Source organism: Notolepis coatsorum, assembly GCF_963971535.1.
Source record: "Notolepis coatsorum genome assembly, chromosome: 1".
In the NCBI taxonomy this organism is placed as follows: Eukaryota; Metazoa; Chordata; class Actinopteri; order Aulopiformes; family Paralepididae; genus Notolepis; species Notolepis coatsorum.
In genome coordinates, this window is record NC_140165.1 from 234,124,599 (window position 1) to 234,137,566 (window position 12,968).

A 12,968-nucleotide genomic window follows, 5' to 3' on the forward strand; every position below is an offset into this window, starting at 1 on the left:
AGAATCAGGCACGTGCATACATAGGGGTGAAGGGGTGCCCGGGTACCTGCCTTTTTCGTTTCTCATTAGAAAGTGCCCTTTTTATGCCACCCTCTTTTTTTTTTTTTTTTTTTTTTTTTTTATACAGTTGCACATATATATATACTGCCCTGCCCTTCCAAATGAAAGATGTCACGATAGAATCTAAATATTAGGTAAAGAAAGAGAGAGAAATGCCACCCCTCTCGTAAATAATAGGTCCTTCCAGCCAACATGTAAACCGCGCAGGGCCAGCAGTGCACTGAACAGGAAATTGATATCCAGCTGTTGTTGAGCTCACGGTGCCCTCACACTCGAGTCGAGACCTCTTTTTTTACAGTTACTATTTCAACTAAAACAAAGCAAGAGTACACATCAGGTAAGGTATTTGCCCAACAAAATAAAATGTCGGGTTTGCAGTGCACTGTATATTTTCGTGAAACACGTCGCCAGCCCCTCCCTGTCTGCTGCTGCTAGTGCAGGAAAATCACGGAGCATACTCTCTCTCTCTCTCTCTCTCTCTCTCTCTCTCTCTCTCTCTCTCTCTCGCAGCTGTTGGTCTGGAGCGCATATTGTGTTATTAAAGGGACACTATGTAGTTTTGGTGACATCTATCGGTGAAACTGAATGTACCATGATATACTTGTATTAACCCCAAAAATCGGGCTCGCGCGCTGCGCGCGCTCGCATTACATTTACTAATTGATGCCCTTTTATGATTTCAGGCACCTGCCTTTCTAAGGTCTTGTGCACGTCCCTGGTGAGAATGTTAGTTATTATGTTCTCAATGCCCCTTGCATTGTATGAGTTGTGTGGAAGAGTTTGCTAGTTCTAGTGCTATCCCTTTGTACATTGTGGCTGTGTCTGACAAAAGTTAACAATAAATAATGGTATTAGGAATACATTTGCCTCCTGCGTGAACTGTGCATAGCTGAATAGACTGTATTTTAACACTGGTCATATGGTGGTACTTGGAGAGCCAGCTACGTTCTCAGGTGGTACTTGGTGTAAAAAGTTTGAGAACCACTGATGTAGAGTAATCATTAATATATATATTAGTATTACCCCCCCCCCCCCCACCCCCCCCCCCCCCCTTCCGACTTCCCCACATGGAATGCACCTGATTGGATAAATTACATGCTGGTGCTCTAGTGCGACATATAGTGGCTGAATGTTATCTTTAAGTCCTTATGACCAAACTAGCAATGTTTTCCTTTTTGTAATTTTCTGCCCCCAACCCTCTTTATTCCTCTTTTCCTCTCCTCACTCCTCCTTAATTTCTTCTCTCTCTCTCTCTCTCTCTCTCCCTCTTCCAGCTCTCATGAGAGACGTTTTTTTGTCCCGCCCTCCCAACCCGGACCTGGCACCTCTGTCACCTTTAACTTGATGGAACGCCTGCCAATCAAGCATCGGACCGGACGCTTTGCCGGGATGAGGAAGTCGACGTAGGATTCACAAACGCCACAGTCTGCACACGATCAAATTTTACGTAATGCTAAAACAGCACGTTTGACGTTGTTGCTTTTAAGGTCAAACCGAACCGAAGACATTCAGGGTTTTTGAAGATTTGATGTGGATGGTTTAATATAATCACTGTGAACTTGTGAGAATGCATATAGGAAAAACGATCATGGCTCTCAGAGAGACGCGCCTCCCGGGCTACAGCACACGATGACCTGTAAACGCACCCTCTAGTCGTGACACGATGACCTGTAAACGCACCCTCTAGTCGTGACACGATGACCTGTAAACGCACCCTCTAGTCGTGACACGATGACCTGTAAACGCACCCTCTAGTCGTGACACGATGACCTGTAAACGCACCCTCTAGTCGTGACACGATGACCTGTAAACGCACCCTCTAGTCGTGACACGATGACCTGGAAACGCACCCTCTAGTCGTGACACGATGACCTGTAAACGCACCCTCTAGTCCTGGATGTTTAGAGGATAGACTGTGGAGACGCTCTGTAGCCTAGTGTGTAGGCTGAGACCTAGCTTGTGTCTCCACCTAGCGTTGGAAATATTGTACTTCGCCATCTTGATCCTTAGTATTCCACCAAACTTTGATCATAAATCACTATTTGATAAATCTTTTATTAAATTTATAGTATTCTCATGACATTTCACACCAACCGATATGTCGCAATGCCACAGCCCATTGACCACGGTTGTCGTTGAATGCTAATCACCTGTTACTTGATTACAATCACCTGTGTTTGCCGACCAAGATTTCTGCGGTGGAATACTATGAACGGTGCAAAGGTCTTTGGCTGATCGTCAACCTTTCCACAAGGTTTGGGCCAAAACGGACAAGAGATGTGCAGGTTGTCGTGGTTACAGACAGAGAAACACATACTCAGGCACAAGTGATTATAACACCCCCCTGCAGCGCCTCCGGTCGTAGTTAGCTGTCACCAGTGCTAACAGTAGCTCCAATTATTTGTGTTCACATTCGGCCTCGTTTTGGAGTTTTCCCCAAGTGACTTGCCGTGAAGAAATACTCTCCTTTCATAGACGGGGGCGCCTACATTTCACATCAAAAGCAGGAGCGAGGGTAAATAACGAAATATACAGACGGAAAGCAGTAGGAGAAAGCAGGAGAAAATCCCATGGATAACTATGGTCTCAGTACTCAGTTAATGACGCACAGCAAACGCAACAAAACAAGCGCACACGTCTCAACGTCAGACGAAATACTCCAATCTTACCTCATGATACACAGTGGCATGGATTAGAAGCAGAGGATCAAATCTTAATCATAATGTAGCTCTCTGGTCTTTCTAATGCAAACTACAGCAGTACACACGTGCAGTACGAAATATATAGCATACACACTCAGGCAGTTGAACCTCTAAACTGTACACCATCGGTCTGTGAAACTTGTCCAAACATGTATCCCACGTCATCCGTTCAGATATGCATTCGATCTAATCGCAGTGTTGGCGGCGATGTCGCCATTCATTTGGTAGCCTACAGCGGCACTATCAGGTCTACCCAGAGGTGGAGGATAAAGGGCTGGGGGTTGTTAAGACATGCCATTTCATGGTAGCGTTTATACCGTGTAATAGGGTCTTCTTGACACCATTGATGGATTTGATCCCATCCAGTCCTTCCAAGTGTCCCTTCTAAACGCTGCCGTGCCTCAACACACTGTCGGGTTGTTTATAAAAATGCAACCTTTTTTCTTTTCTTAAAAACGTACTACTTTTTGCTTGGCCTCAGCTATAGACTTATACAGTACTTTACATTTCCTGAGGTCAAATAAACTGTGCGAAAGGGATTATAGTATGAAATCTGAACGCAGTCTCACTCACTCGAGGTTCTCAGATGAGGGAGATCAGGCTTTCATTGCTTCTACCTCGTCTGATTTCCTAACAGCGCACATTATGGGACAACAACGGACAACTAATAATGGAGATGCGAAGGCGCTCCCCTTCCACCAACCACAATGGGACCATGTTTTTCGAGAGGAATATGTACGATAGTCGATGGCGAGAGACAAAAAAAATTTGATCCCGTTTGAGTCATGACACGAATTACACGCGCAACGTTTGTCAATTTAAAAGATCATTTTGCGAGTCACTAAAGCCGATTGACCCGCTAAGTTAAGCTAACGTTAGCCAACATTATCGATAGCGCTTGATGCTACAACGTAACGTTAGCTGGCTGACGATTGCACTTTTAAACAGACAAACATCGCATAATTCAAACGGTTCAAAGAGTTGTCTGTCGCCGTTGACTACCGTTCATAGGGTCACATGGTGGTCAAGGGGAAGGGAAGGGACTTTCTCTCTGTCAGTGGCATCTTTCTACCGGTCTTTTTATATACTTTACATACTAAACTTTTTGAGAGAAAAAAAAGTATATTATATATTGAAAGTTTTTTTTAATGCTCTTTTATTGTGAGTGGCACTTCTAGTACGGTATTATCCACCATGTTTGTTCCTTTTGCTATATATTTTATTATGTAATCTGGTTACCTTGCAGTACTCACATATTATACATTATACACATATAAAATTGAACGTTCTTGAATATTACTATTCATGTTTCTTTTTTTTGTGATTTTAACGTTGAAATTAGATCATGTATGTAGGATTCTGCTAAACTAAACAGAAATATTGGTTGAAAGCACAGTTTGTTTCAGTTGCAGTATTTTGCTAATGTGAAATATTTGCAATGTCATTACAGTTCTCAGATAAACTTTTATGTGTGTGTGTGTGTGTGTGTTCATCCATGGATTTATAAGAGTATATGTTTGATTCTCGTCTTTATGCTAAATATGAATTGTTGAATTTTTGGCCCTTTTACAATCTCAGAATATCAATGCCATTTCAAAGTGCAATGTAAGACTGGATTGGATTTTGAACAATGTATTTCCTTTTTTATCTGTTACCCAGAATAAGCTGTCAACATTTGCATAATGGTAAATCTTAGCCCCCTCCACTACCATCTTTAAAAGGTGTAGTTTACATAATATGTAATAATATTGGCTCTTCCTAAATGTATTGTGCCTTTTTATCATCTAACTCTCTACCTTTTCAAAGCAAGACTTTCTCTGTGCCGTTTATCCTGTTCTAAACGGGACTGTGTGTGGGTCCGTGTACGTTTTGAATATTGTACTTTTTAACCCATTACATTTATCTGAACCCTGCAGTTACTAGTCACTTTGATGTACATACATTCTAAAATATACAGTAAAATGTACAGGAAGATACAAGGATTTATACAGTCCGGTGCCCTCACTCTTTGAGAATGTGTGGCTGGAAGTTTGAGAGCATGCTCACCACATACCAGATCTGACTTATATTCCCCAACCTAGTATTGGGAATTCGGTCTGACACCATTTTGAATTTCTTTATCTTAGCGATGGCCCTTTCAACATGAACACGGTGCTTTGCGATGCGCTTAGTTGTGAGCACATCTCCAGATGGCATTTGCCTCTTAGACCTTGCAAAGGGTGGCAGGTTTAACTGCAGTCCGACAGACTTGATATCGTCCTCTATCAAAAAGCCCTTATCGGACGGCCATTAGGCCATCGCCTCTTTGCCAATTTCTATCTGTTTCTCCAGTAGTGGGATGAGACCACTCTCTCTGACTATCTCCATGTCAGACATAGAGCCTGTGAAAAGTGCAGAAGAGAAGATCACAGCACCACAGGAGTGTGAATGAATGAATGAAAACTTTATTTAACAGATTGCAGAATGGGTACAATACGGTACGGCTCAATACACACAATTGTTAAGGGGATGCAGACCAGAGAAAGACATTTGTCTTGTTTACATCAGGGTCCCCCATTTTCAATTCATAGTGACATTTATGACATACACAACATACATAACATCATGACATTTATGGCATAGGGACATACATTACATACAGGTATATAGTACTGATACATTTGTGACATATGATATGCAAATATACAGTACTGTTACCCATAGATCCTGACAGAGAGTATATATATGATGGGGAGGAGACTGTACATTAATAGGGGGTGGGTGGGTGGGAGAGAAATATACATACGGTGGGGAGAGAATATACATACGGTGGGGAGGAGACTACATTAGGAGGGGGTGGGTGGGTGGGAGAGAAATATACATACGGTGGGGAGAGAGTATACATACGGTGGGGAGGAGACTGTCTATTAGGAGGGGGTGGGGGGGTTTGGACATTTACGGTGGCCAGTTTCGAATTGCAGCCTCCCGTAGGTGCTCTTTTAGAGTGGTTTTGAATGTGGGTAGGGATTCACATTCCTTTACAGCTTTGGGTAGGGCGTTCCACATTGATGTGGCATAATTGCGAAACGTGTTTAGTCCCTTGTTTGAGCCGAATCTGGGTTTAACATGATTTGTTGAGCTTCCTCTGGTGTTGTGCTCGTGGTATTCACTGACCTTTGGGAAGTATTTTGACATGTACATGGGTACCTTAGTCGTATAGTGTATCTTGTAGACCAGGCCCATTGCAAGTTGCTGTACTCTGTCGTCTACTCTAAGCCATCCTAGGTAGTCAAAGTGGGCAGGGGTGAGGTGGGTTCTAGGAGTAAGGTCAAGTAGTAGTCTGACCAGTTTGTTTTGTGATGTTTGTAATCTTGTTTTTAGCGCCTTTGAGGTGCTTTGGTACCATGCGGTGCAAGCATAGTCGTAGTACCCTTGAATGAGTGCTCCTGTTAGAGTCTTCAGGGTATTCTTGTTTACCAGAGAGGAGATGGATGCCATTTTGTCACAGGAAAGATTTGCCTCTAGGATGGAACCTAGGTATGTAATTTCATCTTTCCTTGTGACAATATTGTCACCCACTGTAACTGAGAAGCCGTCGGTCTTGCTGAGTTTGTTATTATTATTATTTTTTTTTTTATCTTTTTCCCCCTCCTTTTTCCGATTTTTCTCCCATCCCACTGTTAGTCGTTATGCCAATTCCCAACCCCCTTCCTGGTTGTTGCACACCCCCCCCCCCCCCCCCCTACTGTTGGTCCGGGAGGCCGGAGACTGTCGCATATGTTTTCCTCCGACACATGTGCAGCCAGCTGGCAGCCAGCCTGGCAGCGCAGATTCTCACGGGAGAGTGTAACGTGTGGAAGGTCACACTACCTTTCTCCAGATCCTACCCTTGCTGTGCAGGCGCCCCGACCGAACTGTAGGGGTCGCTGTCCACAACGTCCAGGACCCACCCATGGCTTCCCTCCCCCTAACTCAGCCAAGTCGAGACCGCAGCCTCTTGCATTGGTGACGAGCACAATCTCCGCTACGCCACCTGACCGCTCTGAGTTTGTTATTTGATCCAAAGAGAATGGACTCTGTTTTACCCAGGTGTAATGATAGTTTGTTATCAGCGAGCCAGGTGCAGATTCTGCCGAGTTCTGAGCTGAGGGTTTTTTCAACCTGCAACTTGTTCTTGTCAGAGACCAGCAGGGCTGAGTTGTCCGCGAACAAGAACAAGTTGCAGTCACAAGCTGACGACATGTCATTTGCATAAATAAATAAAACAGTAGCGGTCCTAGTATGCTTCCTTGTGGAAAACCACAGTTCACTGAGGGGGGGGGGGGGTAGAGTACCGTTTACCTCCACCATCTGTTCTCTCCCCTCAAGGTAGGATTGCATCCAGCTCACTGATAAACTATCAAAACCAATTGCTTTTAGCTTGTCAATCATTAGGCAACTAACGATTTCGGAGTGTTTGTGCTTTTGTAACTCGAATAGCTCTGACTTTGCAACACCAGTGAGGTAGGCCGTTCCATTTTTAGTTCAGTGCAATCCAATATTGCAAATGTTGATGGATAATCCGTTTTGTAGGTGTCTGGCATATTTGCCATAATGACATCTCTGTGAGGCCAAATTGGTATTATACAATGGCATGCAATTTTCTCGATTCTGATTGGCTGAAACAGTCAAGTTAGACGTGGTTATTTCTGATAGTTCGACTGTTGTTGTTGTTAGATGCCATTCGTCAAAAGGACACTGTTAATAAAATGTTCAATCAATCAATCAATCAAACAAACCAATAACAACCGCTCACGGCGCACATCCAGCCACAGTAGTTTGCGGGGTGTGGTCAATCATAGGTGCGGCTTTTTCGGGTTTCCTGTTCAAAGCTGCCTGTAGTGAACTTGCCTATTGCCTATAATCATTTGTACACAGGTGCGGCGCAATACCTGACAATGGCAGATTTTGACCTGTCGAGCGGTAAGTTAATATGATTTTTTATTGTGCAAAACCTGTACACTTTCAACTTCTTAAGTGTTCAAGTCATTAACTTGGTTAGCAGGGTCTGTCTATGTAGACTGATTGATTGACCGTCCCAGCTTGCTATCTGATAGACCGGTATTTCAAACAGATTTGCGTTAGCAAACTCAGGCTGTTGCAGAGTAGACGCTACAGTCGGGTAAAACTCCAGAGCTCCGTGTAACGCAGACACAAATTGATGGGTGTCTTTTGTTTATTTGTTTATTCGGATCCCTATTAGCTGTCACTATAGGCAACAGCTATACATGCATACACTATTATATTAAGTAAGACACTTTTCTATCATTCAAAAATCAAACTTAGGGAAACTCATGCACGCACGCACACTGAATACAATTATAGTTGACACTTGACACACATTGAAATAAAAATGTAAATCAAGAATTAAACAATATACAAAATAATGGACACTATAATACAAACGAATACCATAAAACAAGTGCCAGACTGCATGCCTAACCATCTCTCTATAGTTGTTATTAAATTACCTTTTGTTAGATGCACTTTTTAACCGACCAGGTAGGTAGGCTCATTTGTTCCATAGACTAGAGCAAGCTCTTTAAAAAATGTCCTGCATGGCACAAGTTCGCAGTACATGGACGACCATGTGGTGGAGTGACTTGTCTATTGCTGATGTATGAGATCTTTGAATGGAAGCCTTGTGGTAGGCTATTATGAATTCACCTGTGGATTCTTGAAATCTGTTTTATCTCCCTTTTATTACATTTCAATGTCGGTCACCTACAGCCACCTGTCAAATGTGAGAGTTTAAGAGTAGGCCTAGTTGTAGTCTACAGACCTTGTTTAAGAGTAGGCCTAGCTGTAGTCTACAGCCCTTGTTTAAGAGTAGGCCTAGCTGTAGTCTACAGCCCTTGTTTAAGAGTAGGCCTAGCTGTAGTCTACATACCTTGTTTAAGTAGGCCTAGAGCAGTCTACAGACCTTGTTTAAGAGTAGGCCTAGCTGTAGTCTACAGCCCTTGTTTAAGAGTAGGCCTAGCTGTAGTCTACAGCCCTTGTTTAAGAGTAGGCCTAGCTGTAGTCTACAGACCTTGTTTAAGAGTAGGCCTAGCTGTAGTCTACAGCCCTTGTTTAAGTAGACCTAGCTGTAGTCTACAGACCTTGTTTAAGAGTAGGCCTAGCTGTAGTCTACAGACCTTGTTTAAGAGTAGGCCTAGCTGTAGTCTACAGACCTTGTTTAAGAGTAGACCTAGCTGTAGTCTACAGACCTTGTTTAAGAGTAGGCCTAGCTGTAGTCTACAGACCTTGTTTAAGAGTAGACCTAGCTGTAGTCTACAGTACAGCCCTTGTTTAAGTAGTTCTAGCTGTAGTCTACAGACCTTGTTTAAGAGTAGGCCTAGCTGTAGTCTACAGACCTTGTTTAAGAGTAGGCCTAGCTGTAGTCTACAGCCCTTGTTTAAGTAGTTCTAGCTGTAGTCTACAGACCTTGTTTAAGAGTAGGCCTAGCTGTAGTCTACAGACCTTGTTTAAGTAGTTCTAGCTGTAGTCTACAGACCTTGTTTAAGAGTAGGCCTAGCTGTAGTCTACAGACCTTGTTTAAGAGTAGGCCTAGCTGTAGTCTACATACCTTATTTAAGAGTAGACCTAGCTGTAGTCTACAGCCCTTATTTAAGAGTAGACCTAGCTGTAGTCTACAGACCTTGTTTAAGAGTAGACCTAGCTGTAGTCTACAGCCCTTGTTTAAGAGTAGGCCTAGCTGTAGTCTACAGACCTTGTTTAAGTAGGCCTAGCTGTAGTCTACATACCTTGTTTAAGAGTAGACCTAGCTGTAGTCTACAGACCTTGTTTAAGAGTAGACCTAGCTGTAGTCTACAGCCCTTATTTAAGAGGAGACTAAGAATAAAAGTGATCAAATCGATTTTTTTAAGAATCCAGGCACCCTGTGCAGGTAACTTCATAATATCACACCTTTTTTAAATCGATCATGTCTATGCAACGCATCACCGCCAATCTCTGGACCTAAAGGTTTATCTGTGGAGTTTCTCTCGACTGTATAATGGTTATAGGGATTTACACACTGGACTGCTTAATCATTTCAGTTGCCAGAGTCTGTGTAACGCATGCCACTTTCCTCCCAATCCCCATAGCTGTGGACGATGATGTGAAGAAAGTAGATGCATCTGGTAGAGAACAGGAGTGGGGCCTCTTTGGGAAGTCTAAGTCCAAGGTAAGAACGTATCATTGCTTATGTAACGTTTCAGGAGAATTCTCAACGTCGGTCCCGATTGTCTTGCAAGATATGATCCACCTGTCTCAAGAACAAAGCCTGCAGGATTGCCTTTTGTATGATGGGGAATAGGGGCCTACAGAGCTCGGATGAATCTAGCTGCTTTTTTGACAGCAAGGCTGGTGGGCTGGCTAAGGGCTTTGCCAGGGACAACTCTTAATGTCTCTGCAGTACGTACGTAAGTGTAGTGGAAACTGGACTAGTGGCTTTTTTTTTTTGAGGGTGGTGGGCATTTAATATTCTGATTGAAACGGGACACCTCACACCCCATATGATCTCATCTACACTCTATATGAACTGAATCAATGTTTTATTCTCCTTTTACCTTCATGAAAGTTCTTATGCATATTTCAGGGTGACGGAGACAAGTCTGGATGCAAGGATAAGTCAAAGGATAAGAAAGACTGCAAGGATAAAAAGGATAAGAAAGACTGTGGGGATAAAAAGGATAAGAAAGACTGTGGGGATAAAAAGGATAAGAAGGACTGCAGGGATAAAAAGGATAAAGACTGCGGGCATAAAAAGGATGACTGCTCCAAGGAGCACAAGAAGAAGAAGAAGAATAAGGAGCACCATGGCTCAAACAGCTCCTCCTCATCATCATCATCATCTTCCTCCTCCTCCTCCTCCAGCAGCGATGAGGAGAAGGTGGGACATTCACACACACACGCATACATTCTGTGAAAGATGAGGTGGCAGCTAATTGATAGAAATGCTTGATTTATTATTCAGCAACCTTCAAAATTGGGCACCAGTCTTTTTATCTCTTCAGTAAACTAATCAGTGCATGATTTTTTAAGGTGAATAGTCCACAGTCTTACCCCTCCTTGTAGTTGCATAATGTTAATGATTGCAATCAGTAGAATGTAGCTCAACCGGTAACACGCCTAGCTTCAAAGGTTACCAGCCACGGTGAATTGTAGGGGTTTGAGCGAGAACTGGTCATGACGGATGTGTCAGTTGAACAGGCCTGAACTTTACATTACCTTGTTCACTGCTAGTATGTATAGCCCCAGACCATACTAACTCGTACTGTAACTATACTCTAATTTTTGTTTGAAAACTTCACAACAGCCTGCATCCTCTATTTTGTTTTTTCTCCCGTCATTATGTCCTGTATTTTATTTGCTTTATGGAGTGAAGATAGAGGAATGTGTTTAGCATTGGTCACTAGTGCTTTATGAGTAAATGGCCCTTCTGTGCAAACTACTGCAGTGAAGGGGAAGCACACTGTCCAGGGTGTGTGAGAGAAACGGGGCCCTATAACCTACAGTAGGAGTCATAAAGGAGGCGAGGTTTCATCTGATTGAACGGGACACAAACGCACACTCTAGTTACAGTAGGCCTGTTGAGACCACATAACCTTCATATTTCAGTCGTCCAAAACCAGTTCAGTGCTGCATGTTGTTATGGCTTATGCCCCCGTCAAAAGTTATGCCCCATATGTCTAAATATTTAAACGGTGACAAACAAATGAACACTGACAAACCAAATATTCACCTGTCATGTTTGCATGCCACAGTAATGTGTTTTTGTCATTTCAGAAGAAGCACTGAGTGACATCTGCCCTGGGGAGTACTATGCTAATGACTGCCGCCCCCCTGCTTGCTTTACTGGTTTGGTGTGTAAACATACTTCCTCTGATGTAATAAACATAACAATGAACATCATAACCAGAATGGATGGCAAGAGTTTTTCCTACAGCTGTCCTCAAGTGACTTGTCTACTTTTGCCCAGATGATGGCAGTGTTTAGTAAGTTTTAAATCTGTTTAGTCCAGGTACACATTGCTGTGGCCCATTTCTCCCAAGTCTCTTGCTTTTAAAATAGTTAACATACTTTTAGATCATTAAGTGAAATATATATCTATTTTCTTCTTCAGTTTTTACTCCCGACAACCTACATAGCCTTCTGCATTTTTTTTTTTTTTTTTTTTCAAATGTTACAAACGAGAAGTGGTGATTTTCATTTCAGTTTGATAGCATCTTGTGTTCACACGGCACATGTGCTCATTTCCCCTCATATTGACATTGGAAGGGTTGGTAAAGCACACCATACATTAAGCGTGCGTTACTAACTTCAGTCAATAATCAGTACTTCATGTCCTGGGTGTCGTGGTCAGGAAGAATAGCCACAGCCCTGGTGAACATACACTGGAGGTATAGGCTTCCAACTGGTTGTTTCTTCTGAAGCAACTTGTGATTTGTGACAGCATAATTCCTATGAAGTGCTGGCAGTAACCAGGGGGAGCAGAAACGAAAGGAAAATGAGCAATGGAGAGAGCGGGATGGAGAACACTGCCTCCTGTCATGCCCTCTCATCATCTCTCTGAGTTCTCATCGCAAAATGGAAACGAGCTGAGTACGGGAAAAAAGATTTCCTCAAAAGTTGTTTGTCCACATCGTTGATATAATTATGTTAGATATAGCTTGTTGCCAAGAAAGTGTTGGGAGGCCAGTAAGGCTTGCGAGCTGTGAAAAATACAAGTGCTAATTTACTGCTGAGCTTTGCTGTAGCGATATCACTGACTGCTCTGGAAACAGTTCGCTTGTCAGGCGCGCATTCTGATATGTTGTATCCCTTTTACTCATGGCGTGCAGCGTTGCAATAATGTATCTCTTGTTTGAGGCTCCACTCGTTCTACAGCAGGGTGAACACGGCAGCAGGAGGGCGGTCAGGTGGCGTAGCGGAGATTGTGCTCGTCACCAATGCAAGAGGCTGCGGTCTCGACTCCCGGAGAGTCAGCATTGCCTTGGCTCGGGCTGATCGCTATACTAACTCGTTTGGCTGAGTTAGGGGGAGGGGAGCCGTGGGTGGGTCCTGGGCGTTGTGGACAGCGACCCCTACAGTTTGGTCGGGGCGCCTGCTCAGCAAGGGTACGATCTGGAGAGAGGTAGTGCGACCTTCCACACGTTACACTCTCCCGGTGAGAATCTGTGCGGCCAGGCTGGCTGCCGGCTG

The 12,968-nt window shown here is 43.4% G+C and overlaps 2 protein-coding genes across 6 annotated transcripts in view; both read left to right on the top strand.

Moving 5' to 3' along the window:
* Positions 1-4,228, top strand: part of hif1al (hypoxia inducible factor 1 subunit alpha, like) — a 66,266-nt gene extending 62,038 nt beyond the window's left edge. For all 5 annotated transcript variants that reach the window (XM_084323234.1, XM_084323235.1, XM_084323236.1 and 2 more), the window contains one exon: positions 1,335-4,228. In XM_084323234.1, coding sequence (XP_084179360.1) covers positions 1,335-1,405 — 71 coding nt within the window. In that variant the 3' untranslated portion in view covers positions 1,406-4,228. The remainder of the gene's footprint in view (positions 1-1,334) is intronic.
* A 3,342-nt stretch (positions 4,229-7,570) lies between these two features.
* LOC311236548 (uncharacterized protein) lies at positions 7,571-11,685 on the top strand. The gene is made up of 4 exons (XM_084324226.1): positions 7,571-7,703; positions 9,869-9,948; positions 10,363-10,656; positions 11,553-11,685. Exons 1-4 carry the CDS (start codon positions 7,679-7,681, stop codon positions 11,562-11,564), a joined length of 411 nt encoding a protein of 136 aa, XP_084180352.1. The 5' UTR covers positions 7,571-7,678; the 3' UTR covers positions 11,565-11,685.
* The last annotated feature ends 1,283 nt before the right edge of the window (positions 11,686-12,968 follow it).